The sequence below is a fragment of the Dama dama genome, chromosome 19 (assembly GCF_033118175.1).
Source record: "Dama dama isolate Ldn47 chromosome 19, ASM3311817v1, whole genome shotgun sequence".
In the NCBI taxonomy this organism is placed as follows: domain Eukaryota; kingdom Metazoa; phylum Chordata; class Mammalia; order Artiodactyla; family Cervidae; genus Dama; species Dama dama.
In genome coordinates, this window is record NC_083699.1 from 32,463,394 (window position 1) to 32,490,690 (window position 27,297).

Sequence of the window (27,297 nt, forward strand, 5' to 3'; positions counted from 1 at the left end):
AGAGTGAAATTCTATGACTATGGAATTTTTCAAAACTTAAAAGCCAGTAGCCTGCAAGCCAAATTCAGGGTATACTTAGATGTGTCTTATTAGCCTGCAATGTTGAAAAACTGCATTTGAATGTTCTCGTTGGGGCATTCATGTTTCAGTTTGCTACAGTCCATACCTCTCCCTACGGCATACGCTCAGCTTCATTCTTTCATATGGTCTCCCTCTGACCTCCAGCCTTTGATTATGTGACCTGTGGTGAGCACAAAGAGGAAGTATTTTGAAATCAGAGATGATCTAAACTTGAATCCATGCTTTTGCTGAATAGCATTAAGTGGACTAGCCTCCAAGAATCACAGTTTCCCCAGTGGTATATGGGCTGCTCCGACCTGCCTTCCAAGACTGCTGTGAAGATTAAATGAAGTAGCTCCTAGGACAGTGCTAGGCACAGGCAGGGACTTAGGAAATATGAACACACAACAGCTCATCCCCACCGAAATTCCTTGTTTAACAGGTCCAACTTGGAGACTGAAGAAAGAAAAAATATCAGAGATGAAAAAGTTGGGTGAGGAACTACATTAGGAATAGAAGTAAGGATGAGAACAAGAAGCAAGAAAGAAGATGATGAAACAACCAATTTCCAAAGCACACGTGGATTCTGAAAAACTCCAAGTAGAGTCAGTAACAGGGTTTCATGGCTACTGGAAGGGCAAAAGCTCAGGATGAGGTGAGCGAGAGCTGAGCCCAGCTCTAGACTAATTAAATCAGAATCCCTGTAGGTGGGACCCAAGCATCAATTTTATAAAAAGTCCTCAGGCTGTCCCAGTGTGCAGCTATGACTGAGAACCCAGGAGCCAGAGGGTCTCCCACCTACACAGTACATGGTGCCAGCAGGCCTTCAATAAGTGGAGGCAGATTTCGCCAGTCAGGCTTTCCTGGACACCATATGTGTGAAGCAGAGCTGGGATATACATGAAGTTTGCACTGACTAAAAGAGAAGGAACAATGAGCAACATCTGCCGTGAATTCCTGTTTCTATGGGTCAATGGCAGTAACAGTTGGTATGCATTGAGCGTTCCCTGACTATGTGGGGCTTCACCGCTTATGAGACACGAGCCCCTTCCTTCAGTAATTTTCCACTGGGTGGAGGCTCTCATAAATTAACGACCAGGGCAGACCTGGCAAATCCCTTCCTGAGGCATGGAGAAAGTGTTCTCATGAGACAAACTGGTGATGTCCTTCTCAGTTCTACACATTAGGTATATCTACCTACTAGAAATAGGACAGAAGTTCCTAAGCATGAAAAATAGCTGTAAAAATGTTTAAAGTCTTAAACTTATAATAGCTATTATTATAGTTGCCATTAATTGATCAGCTACAATGTGCCAAGGATACATTATTTCTAATTCTCATGCCAACTGCACGAGGCATGTATAACTATCTTCATTTTTCAACTGAAGAAAAGTTTTAGGGCAGTTAAGAACCTTGTCCATAAACACAGTTGGAAAGTGGCTGAGTTATGATTAAAACCCAGATTTGTTTGAAAGGCTTATTTTGTTCAGCAGCTTGATTCTCCAAAACAAAGCAAAAACAATATAAGGAGAGTATGGATGTAAAGAACAGCATTCTTTCATTTGTCTGCAGACTCCAAAATTTTTTATGATAAGTATACTTTACATTTTATAATCAAAATTTTTTTTTGAAAGAAGGGAAAAAATGAATGGTAAGCATAGGGATCAGATCTATTATTTAGAACATTGTTATTAATCAGATACTTTTTCTTAATTAAAAACATTAACATCCAGGAATAAATGTATTCAACTTTCCATAATCACAAATAAATTTCCTGGATTTATATTTCAGAGCAAGGGACCTGGATTCAGCTCCCATTTTCATAATGGTCTTTGCATTTGAGACACAGAAACCTTCTGAATTTATTAAACTATCCAACTTTACAAAAGAAGTGGCAGATAGAATCCAAACGCAATCCTTATTTAGCAAATTGTCTTCCTTCCTGTAGGAATTTAACTTCTGTTTGGTCTTTATCTAAAGCCCCTGACAAACCACTTGGGTTTCCCCCCTCTCTTGTTTGACTGTGGTCAGCAAGGTGAGAAATTACAATGAGGAAAATGAGATTTTGGAAATGGGTGCCGACAAAGTTGTCATCTCACGAGGGAAGATGAATGAGGACACGAACAAGAATGCAGAGCAGGAGAAATACAAGAGCCAAGGAGAGAATTGGAGCTCAGTGAATTTTCCTCCCTGTAGGAGTTACCAATTCAATCCTGAAAAATTATAAATGATACTATCACTTGAAAACTGGGTACGCACAGACTCCATTTTTTCACTCTTCCCTGGTCTCCCATTCCCCCCAGCCACTGAAAAAAACAAAGTACTAGATAAACAAAAGGACTGCCTACCTCAGACCTTCTCTCTCTGGAAGCACAGGAGGCTTTTATTAATCTGAAGCCACTGAAGCTATTTCATGCTCATTGTTAAAACGCACTTTTAACACAATTATATAAACTTGGCAACTAAGAAGTTTTTAAGAAACGTTTTTACTGATGCTGATTTTCAATACAAGCAGTCAGTATATCTCTATTCATGGGAAGATACTTTAATAATATTTAATTAAAGTCCACACAACAGTAAGCAGATCCTATGACTAGCTTTCCTGGTTCTAATTCCATTGTGTCTTTTACTTAAAGGAAACACATGACTTTATTTGTAGCTGGTGTTTGGGACGGCATTATTTCTAATCTGATTAGTTGTACAGACCTTTCTCATTATTTTTTTACTTTTAATCAAGTAAAAGTAAAACATTTTTACTTTTTGTTTTTAAAAACTGATTTTGTGGCAATTGATGAGTTGCAACATACAGAAGAAGAACAGAGAAGTAGTTTAAAAATCTAGCATTCAGAGATAATAATAATTTAGAATGCTTCCTTAGAGTCTTTTTTTTTTGCTAAGTTTGTTTTAACACAGTTGGAGCTTTCCAAATTTTCATCTTGCCTTTGTGTTTTGTTTATTATGTTGCAAGTGTTTCTTTTTTTCCCTATGTTAGTAAAACCTCTGTCAGCATGATTTTAAGTTGTGCATAGTATTCTATATTATGAAAGGGCAGCCAAGCCAATTGCTTTTTTTAAATTGAGAGCCCCTGCAGTCTACGTTCATGGAACACATCTGGCAGCACTGCACACACAGTTGCCTGTGTTAATGTTGGACTGCCCTTGATAGCACAGAGTATCCTGCTTTGTTCCCAAGTACAAACAAAGGACCTGGGCAGGGCAGGTGGCCTTCTTGCCCCACTCCCACAGGCCAGCTTCCTCATACGAGCTGAAACCAATGGAGTTCTCAAATGGAGGAGGAATTAGTAGCTTCATTCCACTAGCAAGGTGGAGCCTCTAGGAGTATGGTCATGGACCAGGAACCAGGAGGGACAAGCATTTATTAAAAATATACTGTCAGCAGGAGAGGGTGAGGTGCTGGGAACACCTAGATGAATAAGATGTAGTTTCCTCCTTATAAGGACTGCAGTGCTGACTCTGCAGGTGCAACTGAGTTTCAACATCAGTTGCTCTGGGAACCTGTCACCTCACCGAACTACTTGCCAGCCTCTTGCCCTGAACCATCAGCCTTCGCTGAAGGTCTGCTGTAAATGGACAGATTCCTTAATATTTTTAAAAATTAACTTATTTTTAATTGAAAGATAATTGCTTTACAGTGTTGTATTGGTTTCTGCCATATATCAACATGAATCAGCCACCGATGCATGCCTTGTGGAACTGTGGCCAAGGCACAGCGTGCTGCCTGGAGTCCCACTGCCCCCTGATCTTTCTCTGTTAGCAGCACTTGCCCAGTACTGCCTGGTTCTTTACATTCAGGTCAGCTTTTGCTCCCTTCCTGCGGCCCTATGGTGCTGGGGTCTCAGCATGCCTCACCATCAACCTTGCAGGACAATTAGGGCAGCCTTATAAAAATAGCCCTCTTTCCTGTCTTTTCACATCTTTTACTTGTTCTCAGCATATACGATGAGAGGCTCCTGAGGGCCTGTTTACATACACCATACACCATACCCCAGTAAGCTCCATGGGGGCCAAGGCAGGAATACAGACTGGACAGCTATTCAGGCACTTAGAATCTGGTTGAAAATGCACACTAAAATGTGTAAGTAACAAAAGTAAGATCATGATTACATGCCACACACTGACACGGAATGTCCTAAGGGGGCAAAGTGAATGAAGTCTTTGCACAGGGGAGCTTAAAGAACTGATGAAGTGAGTGATGAATGAGGAAAGGCTGAGATGAAGCTGGTGGGATTCTGAAACAGGGAAACAAGACAAAGGGCTTGAACCAAAATGTGTGCTGCCTAATGGCCAAGGGTATCAGACTGCAACGAAATTGTTAATTCCACAAGATCCAAGTCCTGTTGACCTCTTCTTATTTCAGAATATACACAAGTCAGTCTGTTCCTTTTTGTATTGCTAAATGCTGGAGACAGCACTGCAGATACTTTGCATATTCCCTAAAAACAGTTCTTCCTGTTTCCCCTCCCACAACTTAAATAATATTGGGCTCTGTGATTCTGTAAGATAAAATTGTTAACAAAAATTTGCAAAATGTGTGATACATGCTATTTTCCTTTGTCATTGACTTCAGAGGTGAAATTTGTTTTTGACAGTTTTAGAATGACAATTATGGCTGACATGGCTAGTTTTCTACCCCAGTATCTTTCTTCCTTAGTAACTGCTTCTTTGGTGGACATAGTACCATGCAGAATAAATGATTTTGTATTTCCTGGGAGTTGCCCCTTTGTAGTAGCCACTGTGATCGTATGACTAAGTACTGGGCAATGAAACATAAATTAAAGGACTCTATGGGACTTCTGGGAAGCCTTAAAAGGAGGCGTGGACAAAAGAAAAGAAAAAAGGGGGTTAAAAAAGGAGGGCAGGAGAACCTGCCCTTCTCTCCCCACCTTTCTTCTTTCCCACTTCTTGGATATCAAAGACAATGGATGGGGATTCAATAGCTATGTTAGAATATAAGGAGTAGGGCTTCTTCCAGAGCAGAGAGCTGGAAGAAGTATGCATTCCTGATGCCTCTGGGAAGCTCCATACCAGCCCTGGATGGTGAAACTCCAGATGTTAAGTGAGGGAGAAGTAAATGTCTGCTTAATACATGCCACTTTGTTTGGGCATTAATTTCATAAACATATAGAGAGCATATACTTCTCAAGAGCAGGAGCAATGTTTATGCCAGTTGGTTCATAGTGAGTGTTCAGCAATGCCATGATGATGACAACAGTGACGATGATAAAATTAAAAACAGTGAAACAAAGTGCCTTGAATAAACTGTACATAGTTATTGTTATTTAAAGATTCTACTGCTGATGCTATTTAATCTATTTGTATGCAGGTGTCCTCAACGAGGTCTGCATTTTTAAATAAAATTCTCAATCTACTGAACATTAAAAGATTTCATTTCATTTCATTTTGTGAAGCAAGGCTGTATCATTTCTACGTGTCTTTATGCTGGCTTCCACAGTGCTGTGAGAAATGTCTTTAAGTGACTGATCCTCAGTGATGGAGAGATTGTGAGCTGTGTGGGCCTCACCATGACTCGGCATGTAAATGGTGGAATGATGCTGAGAAATTCATTCCACTGAAAGTGAAGGAGTGGGCAGCCTCTCTGAGGAAGTGACTCAAAGACTCAGTCAGTCAGTCAGTCAGTCAGTTCAGTCGCTCAGTCATGTCCGACTCTTTGCGACCCCATGAATTGCAGCACGCCAGGCCTCCCTGTCCATCACCAACTCCCGGAGTTTACTCAAACTCATGTCCATTGAGTCGGTGATGCCATCCAGCCACCTCATCCTCTGTCATTCCCTCCTCCTCCTGCCCACAATCCCTCCCAGCATCAGGGTCTTTTCCAATGAGTCAACTCTTCACATGAAGTAGCCAAAGTATTGGGGTTTCAGCTCAAAGACTAACATGCAGTAAATCATGAAGGAAGTGGAAGAACTGGACAGAGAGGCATGGTCAACCAATGAGAATACAGTGAGAAAGCAAATATTTGGCAACTAATGAAGCTAGAAGGGGACAAGACACTCAAAATATCCTCAAAGGTGAAATATGGTGCATAGGTAACCCTTTCAGTTCAGTTCAGTCACTCAGTTATGTCCAACTCTTTGTGACCCCATGGACTGCAGCACGCTAGACTTCCCTGTCCATCACCAATTCCCAGAGCCTGTCCATCGAGTTGGTGATGCCATCCAACCATCTCATTCTCTGTTGTCCCCTTCTTCTCCTGCCTTCAATCTTTCTCAGCATCATTATCTACTTTAGTCTTCTGGAAAAATTACAAAATTTTTAAACTCTTGTTTTTCCCAACATTGTTAATTCCATAAATCCCAGAAAGGATGTGAGGGGTAATCTCATCTAGCTACTGGGAAACTTCATGGCATCTTAAGTTCAAAGGGATTTCTTTTCTTTATTTTGCACCTGTCTTGGATAACTTTACTTAAATTTCAGTTACATAAGAACAAGCTCAGGAATTAACTTTTAGTGAGAAAAAATATCTGCCATGAATATAGGAACTCCCATGCTCATCATGGGAGAAAAACCCAGGGAAATAAGCCATTTTTTCCAGTGTAATTTATCTTTAGGCCAGTTGTGAGTAAAATATAGGCACGGTCGTGTAAAACTAGGAAATAGGACACTATATTCTTCAGTTTTGTTTCTTGTGTTTCAAGAGGACCCTCTGCCTGCTCACTTCCATTATTAGCACCTGGCTTCTTTCAAGGAATCTCCAAGAAGGAACTGACCAGCAGGGGCTGAGTTTTGAGCCCGACTCAGTCCCACCTTTTTCTTTGCTGTCTATGACTTAAAAAAAAAAATTTTTTTAAAGGCTTTTATTTGAACTCCTATGGGTGCTAGGCAATATACAGTAACTAACGATTGTACCTTTAAATTAAACAAAATGCAGTATAGCTTAATTTTCTTGAAGACTTGTGGGAAGGCAGTTGGTAGGAAGAACATGGGCTTTGGAGGGAGACTATTTCAATTTCATTTTTCCAGTTTTATTAGTTATGTGATTCTTTTCATGTTTCCCAAGCCTTCTCAGCCTTGGATTATTTTTTCCCTGATTCTTAAAAATTGGCATAATAATAATATCTCTCAGATTGTTGTCTGGCACATAGAAGGTGCTCAACAATGTTAATTCCCTTTATTCCCATCCCTCCCCCACTCCTGACATAACCAAACTAAATTGGACAGTAGGAATATAGTTTGATCCACTCAGCTCTAACAATCTCAACCTCAATGCTTATGCATGTGTTTAAAATGACCTTTGCACAAGCTCACTTAACTAAATTTCTCTGCAACCTGTCCCCAAATATGGCTTTAAACCTTTCATGTTTTCCATATTATTTTTTTCTTTGTGATAGGTCGGAAGTCCTGAGGAAACTGACCATAGGACTCCCTTGTGATGTCAGAAACAGATTTCTGAATAAGGAAGAATAATAAAAACTCATTGGTGATTACTACTCTTTCACACTAGTAAACCCTGAAATAACTGTTCCAAAGAGCACTTATTGACAGAGGGCCTGATTTCCTTCAAAGCTATGCAGAGAATTTCTAAATGCCAACTTATTTCAGGAGAGGAAGTTCTCTTCTTTGGCGCTTTGCTGAAGCTAATTTGGGTTTTCTGTGTTTTGAGAGATATGATGTGACTTTTCTGCTCAAGACTCATCATGAACCCTGCATGCTTTTCATTTTTATCTTAAAGTAGGCTCAGGTGTTAGCAAAATTCATCTAGCAGAACTTTCTCTAGTTTTGGGGGACAGATACATTGTTTCCACTTAGAATAGGCAATTTCTTGACTACTAAATAAACTTTAGAAACCTCAGCATAAATTTTGCTTTTCCGGGAAAAAAGTTTGCTGATTAAAAATAATAGAATCAGTAGTATTAGCAACACTATTATTTCTCTAGCTCTATTTATAACGTCCTCTTTTCAAAACAATTGAAAAATATAAATATGAAAACTTATCTACTTTTTCTCTCACTATGATTAGAGAGAAAGTTATGAAAAGAATCATTTGAAAAGAAATACAATGTAATTATATCACTTGTAAATTAATAAAATTAAGCTACACTTTGCCTCCTTCCCTAAGTTTTACTGATCTAAAAATAATAGTTCTAAAAAAAAAAAATATAGTTCTATATGTGTTCATTTTTCTACAGGGGATCTCATTTTTAAATTGCTCCTTAATACAGGACATTGATTCATAACCTCAGGGCCTTAGTAAGTGGCTTCCTTGAAGATGATACTATTTTGGGTTTATTCACAAGAAGTAATCCCCTTGAATGACTTTTTTAGTTTTTTTTTAGTTTACTTAAGAAATTCTTCAGGAATTCTTTGTGAGATAGAAGTAGGGAAAATATTATCACTTTGCTGAAAGGGATGTCAAGGCTTAGAGATTTGTTTTTTTTAGTTTTTTTTAGTTTAGTTTTTTTTAGTTTACTTAAGAAATTCTTCAGGAATTCTTTGTGAGATAGAAGTAGGGAAAATATTATCACTTTGCTGATAGGGATGTCAAGGCTTAGAGATTTGTTCAAGGTCAAAGAGAAAGTCATTGGTAAAGCCAGAAACTTGAATCCTAGCATCCTCGCTTGTATTTTAGTTCTGCTAAAATAACTTCCTGTATTTCTTGGATCTGCATTAATCTAAGAGTTTTGCATTTTGGGACCCAGGCAACAATTTTAAAATCTAGAATACTTACAAAAGATTATATATTCTAAAACGCATTCACAATTATTTCTTTTCATCATTGCCTTTCAATATGAAAAAGTCATAGGACTTAAGCCTATTATTCCACTCATATAAGTTGCTTAGACTTCAATATAGGTCTCTAAGTCTGTGTATTTTTTTTTTTTTTTTAAGTCTGTGTATTTTATTTTATTTTTTTTCTTTTGGCATGGGAATATCCCAGTGGGTCCATACATCTGTGTCCTCAATGCATATGGCACCAGAATAAATTATATCCCAGGTTATTTGTGGCTCTAACAATATTTAGTCAATTTCCTTTCTCAGCAAACTTAAAAATTCATGCAAACCAGATTTATGCAAATCATGTTTGTGATTCGGCTGTGGTCAGGCTCAGGAAGCAGAATCCTGTGTAACTGCCATGTAGGATGTGATTTAAAGTTGAGGATTTAAAGTTGAGGATTTAGAAGAGCAGTGCAATGTGTGTGGTGGCACACACTGGACATTTAAATATACAGTGATATTTAAAGATGCAGAGGGGTATGCAAAGATGACAATGTGCAAATTCCCACAAATATGCATAATTCATGGTAAATTAGTATATGTCTAATCATAGCAAAGTACATGATTTTCTTGCAATCCCTTCCTTTCCTTTTTAAATTGATAACTGGCATCTTGAAAGAAGAAGGGAAAGATGTGGGTGGTCACCACAGAAGCCAGGGAAAGTTGTGCAGTATGTATATCTAAGGCTGATTCATGTTGATGTATGGCAGAAACCAACACAATCTGTAAAGCAATCATCCTCCAATTAAAAATAAATAAATTAAAAAACATACTGTCCCCCAAATGCCTAAGGATCTCCTTGATTCAGCATAAGGCAACTATTAAAATGACATCTATAAAAAATAAATGATGATGTGGAAAAAACGAGTCTGAAAAAAAAATGAGTCTGGCATAATACATAAAGAGGGAGATGCAAAATGGAATGCACACTAACTGCAGCTATGTAAAAAATTGAAATTATGCTTGTGACTATGCAAAAATGAGAGAGTATGTAAAAATGAAGAGTTCTTGGCTACAGGGGTGATACTTTTGATCTGGTCAAAGTTTCTCATAAGCGTTTTATATGCTCATGAGCAGAGTAACCAGTGAAAGAGAAGAGACCCCAAGGATGACAGTCAGTGCACCAACAGGCAAGGCTCTTGGAGGAAGCTGGGGTGCTGCTATTGGGAGGATGTGGGAGTTACCAGAAGCTTGGAGGGGCAGAGCTGTGGCAATGAAAGTCTGAAGGGGTGGCAGAACATCACTTTTCAGACCTCTTTTCTAGATGGGTAAGCAGGGAAACTATATATCTGCCGACACCTGGGATAAACCAGCTCTACGTGGTAGTTCAGCAGGGACTTCAGCCTGAGAAGAAAGGTCAGCCACTGTGGGGCAGCCGGTAGAGTGGCATTTCCAGAGCACAGTTATGGAAAGCTCTTCAACAAATGCTGAAATGATGGGCTTTCCTGTTCTGTCCCAGGCATGGATATTTTCAAATGTGGTGAGCACAGAGGCAATTCTAGGTGCAAAGTAAGGATTTAACTTATCATGAGAAGCACCTCAGATGTGAGGACTTGAGCCCATGTAGCAACCCTAACGTAGGACCTGACTTTTACAGGTTATCTAGGAAGGCTGCCTGGTTACCTGATCCTACCATTCAGTACAGGGCAGGGTCCCAATGGCCTCAGAGGTGAGCAGTTATCCAAGGACTGGGCAACTGCCCGTTTTCATAGATTCGCTTTTGGGCTTCTGTGTTTATGACTCTTTTACACACACACACACACACACACACACACGCACACACACACACATATGAATAATGTCTTTTGAAGGAAGAATATTTCTTTTTCAATTTATCCATCTTAGTTGATTTATGCTTTTTAAAAATCCTATGCATCTTTCTCTTATAAACAGAAAAGGTTTCTCAGATTTTACCCTATTAGATTCTTAGCACAGTCAAGATGACATTAATAACAGATCTCCTTGATAAGTCAGGGAAGCATGAGGAAAGGACAGCTTCTTAACTGTGAACTCCTTGGGCCCTGGGCAGTCATGCACAGCCACACAGACTGTGCACACAGCACATCTCCTTGGGGTTGTGCAAAGCAGTAGCCTAGCATAAAATTCCCTATGCCTTAGTGTACATTGGGAAATGGGGACAATGGAACCTACATCACAGATTTGTTGGGAGGATTAAATGAGTTGCCAGGAAAAATATCAACAACCTCAGATATGCAGATGATACCACTCTACTGGCAGAAATTGAAGAGAGTCTCAAGATGAGGGTGAAAGAGGAGAGTGAAAAAGCTGGCCTGAAACTGAACATCAAAAAAACAAAAATCATGGTATCTGGTCCCATCACTTCATGGCAAATAGAAGGGAAAAAAGTGGAAACAGTGTCAGATTTTATTTTCTTGGGCTTCAAAATCACCATGGATGGTGATTGCAGCAATGGAATTAAAAGATGCTTCCTCCATGGAAGAAAAGCTATGACAAACCTAGACAGCATATTAAAAAGCAGAGACATTACTTTACTGACAAAGGTCCATCTAGTCAAGGCTATGGTTTTTCCAGTAGTCATATAGGGATATGAGAATTGGACCATAAAGAAGGCTGAGCACTGAAGAATTGATGCTTTCAAACTGTGGTGGTGGAGAAGACTCTTGAGAGTCCCTTGGACAGCAAGGAGATCAAACCAGTCAACCCTAAAGGAAATCGACCCTGAATATCCATTGTAAGGACTGATAGTGAAGCTGAAGCTCCAATATCTTGGCCACCTGATGCAAATGGCCCACTCACTGGAAAAGATCCTGATGCTGGGAAAGACTGAAGGCAAAAGGAGAAGGGGGTGGCAGATGATCAGATGGTTGGAAAACATCACCAACTCAATGGACATAAGTTTGAGCAGACTCCAGGAAATAGTGAAGGACTGGGAAGGCTGGCGTGCTGCAGTCCATGGGGATGCAAAGAGTTGGACACAACTTGGTGACTGAACAACAATAAATATAAATACATACATACATATATAGCGTTTAGAACAGGGTATAGTACTTGCATAGTAAATGCTATTTAACTATTGCTTTAATAAAAGTTGTTTAAGATTAGAAAAGCTTACGGCAAAGATTACATTAATAAGTTTTACTTCTTGGTCTCCATCAGCTATACTTGCTTTATGAAACAACATGGGTCACAGGATTGATTACTGAGTAGGTTCACTTTAATGAATGAAGCCAGGAGGGAATATCTGCAAGGTTAGAAACAGTTAAATAAAGGACTGAAGATCCCTAATTTGTCTTAACTCCTTTTCTTTTGTAGTGCTAGGAAATAAGAGTTTAATGTCTTTACCAAAATAGTAATTGATCCTTTCTTGACACCAAAAATTTGAATAGTCTAAAAAACTGCACCTCAAAGCGTTATGTAGATAGGAATCCCTGGAAGGCTTGTGAAAACCGATTCCTGGTCCCCACCCACCCTTAGAGACTTTGATTCAGTCTGGAACTTGGAGTATGAATTTCTAACATACTGTAGGTAATGCTGATGCTGCTGGTCCATGAACTTCTCTTTGAGTCACTGAGCTCTTCTGCAAACCCACATCTTGTCCTGGGAATACAAGGAACACTAAGAAGACTGTAACTTTTTCAGGACCATGGCTAGGGAAATAATACACATCTCAGAGGCCTGAGGGTCCTAAATGCTCCCTTATGTCCTCAGTTCTAAATCTCCTGTAGCACTGGTACCATAACTGCCTATTGACTGAAGCTCCACATTGTACTATTGGTTTCTTAGAGGCCATGCTTGTGTTTATGTAATTTCTGTGTCCCAGCACCAGGCAAACACCTAGCAAGAAATAGGCTGTTAAGAAGTTTTTGTAAGATAAGTAGATGAAGTAGGAGGTTAGATTATTTCCATTGAAATGCTATTTTTTTTTTTAAAGCAGCATTCCCTGTATCTTTGGAAGTTATTTTGTTACCATATAATTAAAAAGAAGACAATTTAATTTTGCTCACAGTTTATCTTAGAACCAGTTTTTAAACATATGATTCTCTGCTTAGTGGTCTCCCCTAAATACTGAACGTTAAATGTTGCCAGCATTCCCTGAGCTGGTTCTCCTGAGTCCTCCACTGCTCTCCCTCCTGCATCCCATGAGAGGGAACAGGGCAGAATCAAGCCCCAGTGTTCTTTAGAACAACAAAAGGTCTACATGTGCTGAATGCAACTAAGTGTTCTCCCCTACAACCAAACCCCAGAAGATACATAGCAAAACTGTTTACATACCACATGTCTATAAACAATAGTTTCTCAGATTTTTCTGTTTTCCCATTTGCTGCTGCTGCTTCTTCGGCATAGGCCTTATTTTCATTTTTGTTTTCTTTTTCCCCCTTCTCACTCTCCCCTACAACTATGGGGTTAGGATGTCTGTCTGCAGAGCCAAGAGGTGCTTGCTCCTTCTCTTTCTCCTCTCCTAGCATCTGGATTCTCAAAGGGGAAAGTCTATAGCAGGACTGTGAGGAGGCCTCCTTCCCTCCATCTACACCCTTCTACTCCTAGGGGAGATATCAGAAGATTTGGTGATGTGCATCACATATGTATACACACGCACAGGACAAAGGCAAAAAGGGAGGAAGAGTGTTACACACCTGTGGTGCTTCAAGTTGATCAGTATGAATGGGATATGGAGTTGCGGTGGCATTGGGTGAGAATAACAGGGTAGTCAGGGCCTGGACCACCCATGGCCTGGGAGCCCAACTGAAGAGTTTGCACCATATTTGGGACACAGCAAGAGACATCACTTCTCTCCACATCTTGAGTATCTATCATCTGTAAGCCAAGCAGCATTGTGGTCCATGCATGTCTTGTATGGCTACTGTGGTTCATAAAACCACAAAAGGATTTAAAATCCTTTAGATGAAAGGGTAAGATTTCTCATTCACTTAATGAAAGATATATTGTGTCATTTTTTTCTTTAATGCAAAGTTTCCAAGGTTCTGTATCTTTAGCTTAAAAGTTTAAGAATAACAAAGCCTGTTTGTGAGCTTCAACTTGTTTTGTTCTGCACTAAACAAGTTGATTAAAAAAATCCATCAACTGATGCATTATCACTCATTTCTTTTTCAGAAACTACTTCCATAGTTCACAAAAATTAATGTGTCAATTTTGGGGACACATTTAAAGATAGAAGCTGAGAGTGTAGGGAAGTGATAATTGGACAATTTTTGACTGGAAGAAAACTACTTGCCTCCATGTTTAGTGTTTTTCTACAACAAGAATTCATTAATTATTCACAAATTATACAAATGAGATAATTTTGTTAGAAAAAAGTGATGAATGAATTTTTTTTTCCTATTCAGGACATCCGGCACAAGGCCGAGATGGTACATTCTCTCACCATTTCTTTATTAAGTCACTTATTCATATGTTTAAAGAATGAGATCATTTGGCAAAAAAAAAAATACTATGATGAGGAATAAATAACAATTGTGCTGAATGATCATTTGTGTGTGCATGTGTTTTTCCTAGATCACGAGATAGGAAGGAAGTGGTACTCATTGACGGGGGTAGACCACGTGAAAAACTAATGACTAAAAAGGGAAATGACAGAATTATAGGGTTGTTTTGAAGAAAGAGAAGGAAGCAATTGAGCATTAAAAAAAAAAAACAAACACGGCAGGTTTGCAAGAGCTGTGTTTCTGTCAAAGCTTATAAATGCAGGACCAGAATAAGAGACACATTCCAGAGGCGGGGATCAGAGCACGGGGCTGAGCAGAAAGGAGAAGACATGTATTGCAAAGTCTGGATGGGAGAGAAATAAAGGCATGACCACAGAAACGACAAGGTCAGTGTAATGGCAGAGAACAGGCATCTAGGTCCGAAGTCAGAAGAGAAGGAAGGGAAATCTACGCTCTAAATTGTCTCTCCTGTTTAAGTATCAAAAGAAGAAAAAAAAATTTTTTTTGTATGGTCTATCTCTTCCTTAGTCATTTTTATTCATCAGATTTTGAATTTGTAACATAAATAGTTTCAGTATAAATATTTCCACCCACAGCTGTTTTTCAGAACCCTGATAACAGACACTGAAGGAGTCAGTAATCAGTGAGGTCACATGCAAGGTTCATTAGACAAAGTGCTGGGAGCTCACTTCAGAATGGATGGAATAGGAAGCTAGATGTTGGACTGTGGGCCTGCTTCACAATCCCCACAACCAACTGAAAGGGTGATGATAAGCTGATCCAAGCGAAGACCAGAGAGACGAGCTGTGGAAAAACCCTCTGCTTCAATGAGGAGGAAATGCTTTGCTAATCTTCCTAGGGGGATCTTAGGAGATTCAGATTTCTTTAAAAATCTTTAATATTTGTACCCTGATATACAATGGAATGTATTCCTTGGTGGCTCATATGGTAAAAGAGTCTGTCTGCAATGCGGGAGACTTGAGTTCCATCCCTGGGTCAGGAAGATCCTTTGGAGGAGAAAATGGCAACCCACTCCAGTATTCTTGCCTGAAAAAATCCCATGGACTGAGGAGCTTGGTGGACTACAGTCCACAGGGTCGCAAAGAGTCAAACACGACTGAGCGACTTCACTTCACTTCCATAGAGTGGGAAGCTGTCACAAAGCTTGTGAGAGCCCCTTTATGAAGTAGGAAGCATCTTATATAAATATCCTTTCGTAAAAGTCCATCAAATTTAATAGAGTTAGCTGTGCATTTGAAATACATGCTCTTCTCAAGTGATTTTTCTAGACTGACTGGTATGCTTAGCTTACCAGCATGAGGGAATTTAGATGAAAGGATAAAAAGTAGTTTAATTTAGGAAGGCAGTTATAGAGGTGGATGAATAAAGCCAGGACATGAAACTGCAGACCCAAATTCTAATATTTCTTGTGATAAAAAATAATCTAAGTGATAGAGTCAAGTTACTTCCTTATTCCAAGACTCAAGTTACTTTGGATGAAGCAGAACCAATATAATTAAACTTCATAGCACCAGCACCCTTTCATCACTCAACGTTTCTCTGCATACCCAGGGGCCGACTTACTCTAAGGGACTGCACCACAGGCATAAACCCCCCTCCTCTGTTAAAAGCGGCTGGGAATGGGTTCCCTGGAGCACAATTTAAAAATCACTGCATTAGATTCTCTTCTGAAATTCCTTCCAGCTCTAATGTCTACAGTTTTCAGACTGACTGGATAAACTGACTTAAAACAACCAAAAATCAAAACCAGTAAAAGCACAACAAACATTCCACAGTGAAAGGCTAAATGGTTTCCTTTCAAGCTGTGTTCCAAATGGCTGAGTTTCAGCACTACTGTCCTGGCCTGTTATTTTCATATATCACATCATTTTTATACTCAGCAAGTCAGCTCATGTCATTTCAATTTTACATATATTTTTCTCAGTGACTAAAGATGCTGCCAGCACGTTCTCCCATTAGATTAAAAAAATGGGCTATTTGAAAATTACTTACATCTATTTATTTTTCCAACTTGAAAGTTTAGTTTTTTTTTTTAATGCTCCATGTAATGAACATAGGCTGTACAATAATATCCTAAAATTAAAATACATAGTGGCATTTAAGATGTTTGTTGAACTTGAAGTGGTTACTCATGGTCTCTCTCTTAGTGATTACAGGTTTTCATTGAACTCTGTGGTTTGCATTACTGTTTGCAAAGTTGCGGAAGATGGACTGGTGAAGAAGGCTGGGTGTTTCCCCTCTACAAGGTGGGTACCTTGCTAACTCTCTGAGATGCTAAGTTGGTAAGAATAGGAGGTGGTAAAAGCCCCGAATAGGAAATATCAGCAATACTTTCTGCTTACAAATATCTGACCTACTCATTTTATCAAGTGGGGATATTTTATGTTTTAGGTTAACTAGTTCTTTTTTGACCTTACCTGGACCTCGGGAGACAGAAGGCCATCTAACAATTATATCTTAACGTCCATTGTTTTAATCTGGTCAATAACTGGGTTAGGTTAGTTTCAAGGGAGAGGCTTGAAAGCAGGAGGTATAAAGAAGGAGAGAAACAGGGGGAGAGCAGGGGCCCACCCAGGTACAGGGACATCCTACTTTCCTTTGATCTGAGAGTCTCACAAGTGTAACAGGTCACAGACTGGAACCCCAGGGCTGTATACACACCCACACTGTTTTGACCACACAAGGTTATAAAATTTAAAAACTGATTTAAAAATTTTAAAAAGTAGATTTGTTGCTTCTCTTGAAAAATGAGTATATGTGGTCACCCTGAGCCCATTTTCAATAGGATGGCAATTAGCTGGGGCTGATAGGTGTTGCCCCTTCCAGAGGGGCCAGCGGGTGATCTCAGCCACTGTCTTCCTCACTTCTTGTTTTTCTTACACATAGTCCATGCTCATCTCTGAACTTGGATGATCGAAGGAGGCATTTGTATCTATGACCTCAGAATAGACTTTATTGTTTAGTAGTAGTATAATGTAGTCCTGAAGAAACCCAAGGGGATTCTACACCTACTCAATCCAAGGCTTTTACCATCAACTCCCACCACTCACCCACTCCAGTACCTGACATTTGTAAAGCACTTATTTCATGCCACACACTCTGCTAAGCATTTATTTACAGCAACTTATTTATCCTAACAACTACTTTATGAAGTAGATAGAATTTTCTTCATTTACAGCAGAGCAGCCTGAGGCTGGTTAATTTTTCCCGATGTAGCTACTACATGGCTGTAGTCTTTCACTCAGATTCCTGACTGTGAAAGCCTCGCTCTTAACCACTGTATAACACCTGTTACATTCACAGTGGCCAACATGAGCAGGGGCAGAGGAGCCGGCAGACCCGAAAAGGCACCAGACTAGAGTATCTAACAGTGCCCTACAGAAGGCACACAGCCTGCTCACTGGTAAAGCAGTGTGAATAAACACAGAGATGTAATGACCAACTCAACATTCAGGAACCTGAGCTGCTGGTGGAAAGAACACGAGACGAAACAGCCGTGGGCCTGGATTCTAAACTCTGCTCTGACTGAAGGACGAGGCTGCATTGGACACAAGGCTCCTGAGAGGCACCCACATTTGAACCCCACAGCAGACGTCTGGGCCAGATGGTATTATTCCATTTTACAGATGAAGAAACAGAAACTCTGAGAACTTCAGCTGCTCACTCCCGGGCCTTCTGCTTAGTAAGTGACAAGGCTGAGAGTGGAAACTAGGACGATGGCCGCCTCCTTCATTTCAGGTCTCTCCTGTCTGCCTCTGTGTCACTCTTAAGAGTCACCCTCTACATTTTCTGGCCTTCTACCTTCAGATCTCAGTAACATGTCAGAAGACTCTGAAATTAAGGTATTAGGTCAGTCCTTTTAGTTTTTCCTGGAGTCAGAGGTGATGCCTAGGGGAATCAGTACACTAACCTGAAATGTATGAAGTCAAACCCACCCACCCCACCCCCTCCAAATCCCTCAGCATTGTAAGTTTATAAGGAAAAATGAAGTTACTCTGCATTACTGTGATTTCTACCCCACGCCCCCTTCCCAATTACCTAACTCAGGTTAGGTAATTGAACTATTTTCATATTACTTGACACAAATAGGTAATGTTTTCATATTATTACTCGACACAAGTAGGTAATGTTTAAGAATAAAAGATGAGTGAAAATGCCTTTATCACAGTTACTTTTCTGTTTAACCTTTTGCAAAACTTTCCCCTTGCCTTGTATAACACTTACTGATGATAAATAGCTTTGCTGACAGATGGCATTGATTGGACTACAGTAGTGAATTTTTGTTTACTCTAATGCTGATTTCATATAGACAGCAAATTTGAAAAGCTTTGGTCTCTCTCATCACACATAAATATGGCTTATTTTCATTGAATCATTTCTCATCTATCAGTCTCTCTGGGGAAAATGCTAATGAGCCTATGTCATTGTGAGCATAATGGGGGCAACCACAACTGCATAATGTGCTTGGTCCTTCAGAATCTCACAGCATCCTGTTTCCGAAGCACTGAATCACTAGGCTGCCCAGCTTGTTACTTTCTTGCAAGTCTAGAGGGGGTTTCTGTTCTTGGTGACCAACACGGAGTTCCAAGAAGGTACTCAGGGAGAGTGTTATACGTGACATCAAGAGACAAGGTCTCAAGCTTTATAAGTCTTATCAGAGGTAAATGGGATCTGAATTATATTTAAGTCACCACATTGATATGGCAAGAAAAGCACTGGCCAGATGGTGCAGAGTACAACAAGGCAGTGACACATATCACCCCCATTCCTTTCACTATTTATGAATCCAGAATCAGGTCAGCTGCTTAGATGGTGGTATGACCACATTAACTGTTAGTACAAGAAGGAAGCTCGATATCCTTTCCTGTTTCTCTGTTTTTCTCATTCTTCCATTTTTCTTTCACATTGGCTTATATTTTCCTCTTTAGAATTCATTCCCACAATGACCACTAGGATAAAATTACAATCCTACTCAAATGCATTTCTGCTACTGGAAACACAAGAGGGTGTCTATACTTTGCCTCTTCTTTTTCTTAAAGGAAAATTCATAGAAATTCTAGTTTCCATGGCTTTCTGCTTGGGCTTCTTCTACAAATTTAAAAGGAGACTCTCATAAGGGTGTCAACTACAAATTGGCACCTGCCAAGAGCATTTGCCAGGACAGAACAACAACAAGGGCATTTGCCATCTGACTCTGTGGAGATTGAGCTCTGTGTTGCTGCAGCTGCACCTTCAACACCCGCTGAGGGTGGAGAGTGAGGCACTTTGTGCTCCAGGGAGATTGGTGGAACAGGTCTTTAGATAGTTAGATATTTTCAGGAACTGATTTCATGATCCCAATCCTTGCATCTCTTCATATCTAGAAAATCACTAAATTCCTTCATGGTGACATCAGCTCCTCATGAATAGCAGAAAACCTTTTGTAAAGTAAGCTCTTGATTGCATTGAACTCCTCCTTCACCAAAATCTGATATATTGACCTTCTCCCACTACCTCTTTGGAACAGAGAGCTATCTGAGGTGCTATCTCCTGGACTGTAGTCCTCATAAAACTTAACTCACAACTCTCATGTTGTGCATCTTTTTAGTGGATAAAGGTTTTGGGCTAAGAAAGGTATGTGTTGTCTCTCTCCATGATGCTTCTCATGTCTGGTCAAGGCCCTCCTCGGGGAGGCTGTCTAGGGATGGGAAAGGTAAGTGGATGGTAACAACCAATTTCAGCTCTAATTATGTATATATTTGCTTAGAAGGGCATTTCTCTCCTAATAAAGCTATAGCAGCCAAGAGGGAAGTAAACTATTAAGGAATGTTTTTAGAAAAGATTATTCCTGTGAGGGTTCAATAAGTATTGGCCAATTATGATACTTCCTAGTAGGTGGTTATTTTATATAATTACAGCACTGAAGCAAATCAGCTTCTTAATGCCCACCTATGGGATGCCCAGTAATGGGCAGCCATAGGGAGCTATGTAGGATGATAGACGGTGTACTGGATTGCACATCAAGAGGGAAGGCTGGCTTCCAGTGCTCTCTCTGCACCTAACCAGGGACGCAGAGCAACTCGATTCAGCTTTCCAGATCTCAGAGTTCCTATTTGCTAAATTGGGGTTTTGGGGTGGTATTATGGACTGAATGTTTGTGTCCCCTCCAGATTCATATATTGAAGCCCTAACATTTAATGTATTTGTATTTGGGGACAGGCCCGCAAGGAGATGATAGCGGTTAAATGGTGCCTTAAGAATGGGCCCTAATAAGAGGAAGAGACACCAGAGCTCCCTCTCTCTCTCTGCCAGGTGATGATGTGAGGATACAGCGGGGAAGGCTCTCTTCCTATAAGCCAGAAAGACAACCTTCGCCAGAAACCAAACATACCAGCATGTTCATCTTGGACTTTCTAGCCCCTAGAGGGCTGAGAAAGAAATATGTGTTGTGTAAGCCACCTGGTCTATGATATTTTGTATGGCTGGCCAAGCAGGTGGTGATGACCAGCTAATTAAAATGACATACTAGTTTGTAGCTCATAAAGTACTTTTACAAACTCATTTTCTTAGAGAAACTCTAAGAGGTGGGAAGAGCAGAGTATTATTTTACAAATATGGAAATACCTCAAATCACAAGGCTACCACAAGGCTACTAAGTGGAATTCAGTCAGATGCAAACCTGAATCTTTGAGCACCTTTAGTTGAAAAATGGCTGTGGTTTTCTTGTTTTTATCATCATTACATTGGATATCTATGAATTTTAGTTTTTAGGTTTCCAGGTAACTCCCAGGTGAAGAATGTCAGATTTATCGCAAGTGATACATATATTTTTTCTCTTCAGAACTACAAGAGTTGTTTCCTTTGACTAGATATTCTCAAAGGTCTAGGATCAGCAGTGAGAACTGAGGATTTAGAAAAGCAAGTTGTTGGGCCCTACTTGGACCTGACCTGCAGAATCAGAAATTCTAGGGGGTGGGTGGGACCAAGCAACTCCTGAGAAGCCCTCAAGGGGGTTCTGAGGCTGCTGAATTTGAGAACCATGGTTCTGATCGTGTACACCTTTGTTACAGGTTGACATTTGACATTTCCCTGCCTTCTTGTACTTAAGGATATGTAGCTGCAACTCTGAGTCCTACAATCAATCTACGGCATACTGTTAAAACTATGTTGAAATGCTTGAACCTACAAGTGTATCCTCTTTACAGTGAGAATATTCTATAATTTTGTGTTAGCCTTCGTTACTTCCTTTGTATCTGCTTGGAATTTGGAAACATTTTAGAAAAAAGTTATCTTGGTCAGCATATCACAAACTTTGAATTAAACTGACTCTATTCTAATTAAAATAGTAATTTCAAAAAGATTTAAGTTACTATTTATTCAAAGTGGCTAATGTTTTTAATCACTTACGCAGGGTACTTGACCATCTACTCCCCCACACTGACCCCTGACATCTCAGTAGCTTCAAAGGAAATTCACCTGTACCTGAGATCTATTCCTAAACAAGAGGCACCCCCATTCAATCAGGAAAGAATATTTTAATAAATAATAAAAATAACCAAAATACATATATAAAATTTCTTTTAATATTTATCCTAGAAAGCCAAATATAGAACTAATTCTATTATTTTAATTATATGTAAATGTACAAATGTATATTATATATGTTACATAATTATATATATAATGAAATATATTTATATCAAATGTCTGGATTTTAGAGGTATAAAGATTTTTATCCAATGCGTCCTTTGATTACTTTCCTCTGCTTGGAGTTTGAAAACTAGGGATTTCTGGAAGAGAATATGGACTTCAATGCCAAAGTGATCCATTTATATTTAAATGACTACAGAAGTGTGTGGGTGTGTAATTACATATTATGTGGCACCTCTTATTAATTTAGGACATCAACACTAACCTAAGAATTCTCTGGAACATTTTCCTATGTATCTCAAACAAGTCTTGCCACTAAAATTTCACAAAGAGAAAAGCACAATATTGCCTCTTAAGAATAAAACCTACACATTTCCAAAATTACTTTTTCTTATAGAGAAATAACAAAGAAATCACCTTTTATCCCCTTAAATGTGGGCAGCCAGAGTGAACAAAATCCTCATACTCTATGCTGCTTGTTATTAATGTGCTTACATAAGCAAAACTGTGGGCTTTCAGTGGAAGCATAAGACTTACAAATCACATGACTGATAAAATGGCATATAGCTTACACAGCGTTTGTAGAGCGACAGCTTCTGAATGACAGTTTCAATGAGCTTAGTGGACTTCTGACCATCACAGCACTCCAGCTATTTTATTTATCTTCTTTAGATTTTCTTTTGGTACCATTTACTGAGATAATTTTGTAACTGTATGAAGACTGACTAACAAATTTCTGCTATATCTCTGAAAAGACATATGGAGACTAAATTGAATGTAAAGATTCCTCCTCCCCTGCCAAAATATGTATAATAATTATGAGAAGAAGCAATATTAGAAAAAAAGTACTTCATACACATCCACTCACAAACACACATGCACTTTTAATGTTGATCTCTTAAACTCAGGAAGAATTTTTAATAGTGTTATAAAGACTAATTAGAGTGTTTTCCCAAATATTTTACTTTGAGGTGTCAGTGCTGTCATTTTTTCTACCTAGGATTTACTCATTACATCAACACCAAATAAACCTTCCCCAAGAGGAGGGACTACTTTTTACTGCCAACAGCAAACACCAAAGCCAACTCATATTCACAATTACTCATCTTTTAAAATATGTTTTGACATGAATGACTCAGCAAAGCTGGTTTACTGCCAACTGGTGCCAACTGGTCCAGTGTCACCAGAGGAAACATGAGAACTAGCGAGTCAACAGTGACTGAGAGACTCAATCTTCCCTCATCTGATCCAGGTAAGAAAAGTGTTATTTTCTGAAGAAGCAGGAGAGTAGTTTCTAATTTTTAAAAGATTCTTTAACAGTTAACAAAATGTGTTTAGGCATAACAGTATAAATTTGTGAAAAGTGCAACAACAGAAAAACAACAACTCTCTTTTCTGAATCCCCAAATTCACTTAAAACAAGAATAAGCCTCAGGAAAAAATGAAGAAAAGAAAGAAAAGCAGCTCTGGCAGTAGTACAACACTAAAGAGCTACAAAAAGAATGGGAATTTAACTTCTTCATGATTAAGAGAGAAATAAAAAAAATAACACTTTTCATTTTAAGAGAGATATGTATAGGTATGTGAATTCTCATAATATACTCAGTTGTATTTTACTTTTTTTACATTTTCCAGGGAGGTTCAGTCCTTCCATCAGAATGTCATGGTATATGGGAAACAGAGATCACACACCCAAAGAAATTAATCTGACATAGTTAAAATGATAGCTAATAGTCCAGCAGAGCACTCAGGCTCCGGTCCCACTTATTAACTGAACTGACAATTTGGCACTAAGCAGAAACACAGGGCCAAATCCAACATTCTTCCACCCTGGTTTACTCAGGAGTGGCAGAGTGAAGATAAGGCAAGAAAAGCCTGCGGGTAGTTTGAGTGAACCCTGTAGCATGGACATACTCTGCACCTCCTGGGGAGATGCTTTGTTTGGCCAATTTTCCCTGGAATAGTACTTCAGTAATCACAATTACTCCAGGCCTAACAGGCCAGTCTGTAAGTCAATTGTTTCTGGTTGCTCTCTTCTGATGGTCATTTTCCCTTTTATTCAGAAACAGACACAATGGCCCCTTTAATGCAATCACCATGATGCAAAACAAATGGCGTGATTAGGAAACCGTCCAAATTCAACTTGGCTTTCGGTAACTTGCTGACTGCCTTCATTCTAATAGCTTCATCTGTTCAGATCTCTTTGAATTATTTCTCTATCTCTACCTGAATACGTCGAAATCATCAGAATCACAGCCACTTACACATGAAATAGATACGTAGTTCTCTGTCTCCTTGATAAATAACAAAGACGTTAAGGGCTAATGCCAATTCCGTGACATGAGCTGGATACCTTCCATTACCTGGCATGCCATTGTTTATGGTCTATTAAGCAGTTTTCATTTCACCTTATGGGCCCATATAAAATACAAGCTAGGTGTTTCTCAAATTACAAGAAGTTTTAAAGACAGTTAACTAGCTTCTTTTTTGGTTTGTTTTGAAATTTGAACTCTCTAAATTTACTGCAGACAATCTGTGAAAGTAAACTGGGCAATATGTTTTAAACTTCTCAGTTTTTGAAAGTCTTTTATCCCCCTCCTCCTAAATTATAATTGTTTACCACTAATAGTAGCATTTCTCATTTTCAAAATGAGATACATTCTGGTTCTTGTTTAAATATTTTTTCCAAACCAAATTATCATTGTTGTAATGATTCATTTTTTCAAGTAGGGTTTTCAATTCCCAAACATTCTCTTATTTTGCTCGGTTTTATTTTTCTTCATTCTTACATACAGGACATACATGTTGACATCATGCAGAAGTCAGTGCATCAGAGGCCTTAGACAGAGAGGCCTAGCTGCTCTCAAAATCTATCTTATGCAGGCCTCAGTCAGTCAGGCTAATAGAGTTGCCAGGGCAGAGCTGAAAGCTCAAAGGGCTCACAGTTGTCAAAAATCTACAATGCAACAGTAGAAAATGTATGTAAGCATTCACTTACCTGCTTTTGATCGACAATTATTTCCAGGTCTTCGTCACTGCTTAATTTTCCATATCCTTTTTCTTTACTTTTCTTGTGAAAGAATAATTTTAAATGATCATTTAGTTTCTTTCCATTAATAATGTTAATTCCTACTTAACACTTTTCAAAGATAAAAGTCTGTACTTAACCTTGTTCACTAGTCATAATACATCATTCTTTATCCCAACCTCTCATGGACAGTAGCAAATATTTTTATTAAACTGCTGGCTTCTGCTTAGCCTCTCCCATCCAAATTATACCTTTAATCCTTTTCTGAATATTGTTATGCTTCTTTTTCAATTCTATAGTTTCAGAAAAGATTCTTTAATAATTCAAGATAAATAATAAATTCCTTAGAGTCCTAGGGTATTTTTCTTAAACACTGAAGCTGCATTTAGTGGTCATATTATGCTTAAGACTTTAGGTGCTAAATATTTTCTTTTAATCCTTCATATATTTTTAAGAATAAGCAAGTATAACACCACTCAGATAATGAATCTTCAGATTTTCTATGTACTGTGCCATGCTTAGCTGCTTAGTTGTATCTGACTCTTTGCAACACCATGCACTGTAGCACACTAGGCTCCTCTGTCCATGGGGATTCTCCAGGCAAGGAAATACCAGAGTGGTTTGCCATGCTCTCCTCCTTGGGATCTTCCCAACCCAGGGATGGAACCCAGGTCTCCCACATTGCAGGCAGATTCTTTACCATCTGAGCCACCAGGGAAGCCCCAGAATACTGGAGTGGGTAGCCTATCCCTTCTCCAGGGGATCTTCCCAACCCAGGAATCGAACTGGGGTCTCCCGCACTGCAAGCTGATTCTTTACCAGCTGAGCTACCAGGGAAGCCCCAGAGTTTCTATATTTGCCTATAAATTTGATGAAAACTAACACTGGAAGAGACAACTCAGAAATAATTTTTAAAAGGTAAATAAGAAAAATTTCAAAATTAGATAGCTTAAAAAGTTGGAAGAGTACAGGCCATTTAAAAAAATATTCTTTATCGGCATTTTCCCCTCCATCTATCTTTCCCCATAGCAAAAGTTATAAAGTTAGAAAACAACACAGATCATGCCAACAATTTTACTGTTGTGTTACAGGAGAGAGATAATATGTCTGAGTCATCTTTTTCCCCCTTTCTCCCAGTGCAAGGGTTAAAGGAAATACCAGGAATGACAGTTACTTTTTCATAATTTCAGAAATTATTAGTACCTTGCAGAGGACCAGTAAAAAAAAGAAAAGAAAATTCATTACCTAATTAGCTGTAATCCAAGATTGCTATCTTTAAAAAAGAAAAAAAACAAACAAACAACCCTGCTCAGTATTAACTATATCAACTAGAATTAAGGGAATTATAAATATTTCTTATGTTTGCATCCACTGTGCCACATTAGGATCCTCGTCTCATTATGAGAAGAATTACATCCTTCAGCAAACATGACAAAAAATCTTCTTTACATTATGGGACATGATTCTTGTCTGTTTTCTCTCCTATAACATTTCAAAAGCAGATTTCCACATTTCCCCACTCCCCCACCCCTCCAACAAACATACCTCCTATTTTTGTTTTTTCCCCTGTGATAGAGATTTCCTGAATATTCAAGTACTAGGATGCATAAATAAAATCTGAATTCTCATTCATATATTAATGAGTTTAGCCACTTAGAACAGAACAGATGGCCACAGTATTTCTATTATTATTCTTGTCCTCATTTGAGGTTCCATTTCAAGACTGATGGAAAACAAAAAGAACAAGGTTGGTTTCAATCAAACTGACTTCCTATCACTTTGCTTTAGTATCCCTTTAGTCCATTGGTCGCCATAAGATATTGTCCAGAGACCCTCTAATGCAAATCCTTTAGAAATGGCTTTACTGAATATTGATCTATATACGTACCAAGTAGCTTATTTGCATGACCCGATTTCTGGACAAAAGGATATTAAGTAGAGATGGAATAGGTGTCTTTCCATCCATTTCACTGTCAGACATCCCAGAATTCTTTGCACCAGCCGCAGTGGCTTCATTGCCAGAACTTGCTGACCAGAGAACCACAGATCTTGCCCAGCAATGGTATATATAATGCGCCACACTAACCAAAGTATCCGTTGATCATTGATTTGACTTTGTAAACGTTGTGAAATCATTGAAACTAAAATTTCTTCTTTTCTAGCTAATGTTTATCCAAGTACTGCCATGTTCCCTGACTGATGTTCTAGTTTAATGCTCAAAAACCCCCTCCATCTATTATTAATTATACACATTTTTATATTTCATCTTATGCATATGGACTACTCAGCTTCTCTGTCAAAAAAGTTTTCAACTTTCCTTTTAATGTCCCACCCCAGACTATCTTATGATTAGCAAATCTCTACTAATAGATATAACAAT

General features: G+C 38.9%; 1 protein-coding gene across 3 annotated transcripts in view; it reads right to left on the bottom strand.

Moving 5' to 3' along the window:
• The window catches only part of PEX5L (peroxisomal biogenesis factor 5 like), a 194,385-nt gene extending 167,401 nt beyond the window's left edge, over positions 1–26,984 (bottom strand). For 2 of the 3 annotated variants that reach the window (XM_061167887.1, XM_061167886.1), the window contains exons 1-2: positions 26,806–26,984; positions 24,888–24,959 (exon numbers count right to left, since the gene is read on the bottom strand). In XM_061167887.1, coding sequence (XP_061023870.1) covers positions 24,888–24,959; positions 26,806–26,898 — 165 coding nt within the window. In that variant the 5' untranslated portion in view covers positions 26,899–26,984. The remainder of the gene's footprint in view (positions 1–24,887; positions 24,960–26,805) is intronic. The other variant, XM_061167888.1, reaches the window with a different exon arrangement.
• Positions 26,985–27,297: the final 313 nt, after the last annotated feature.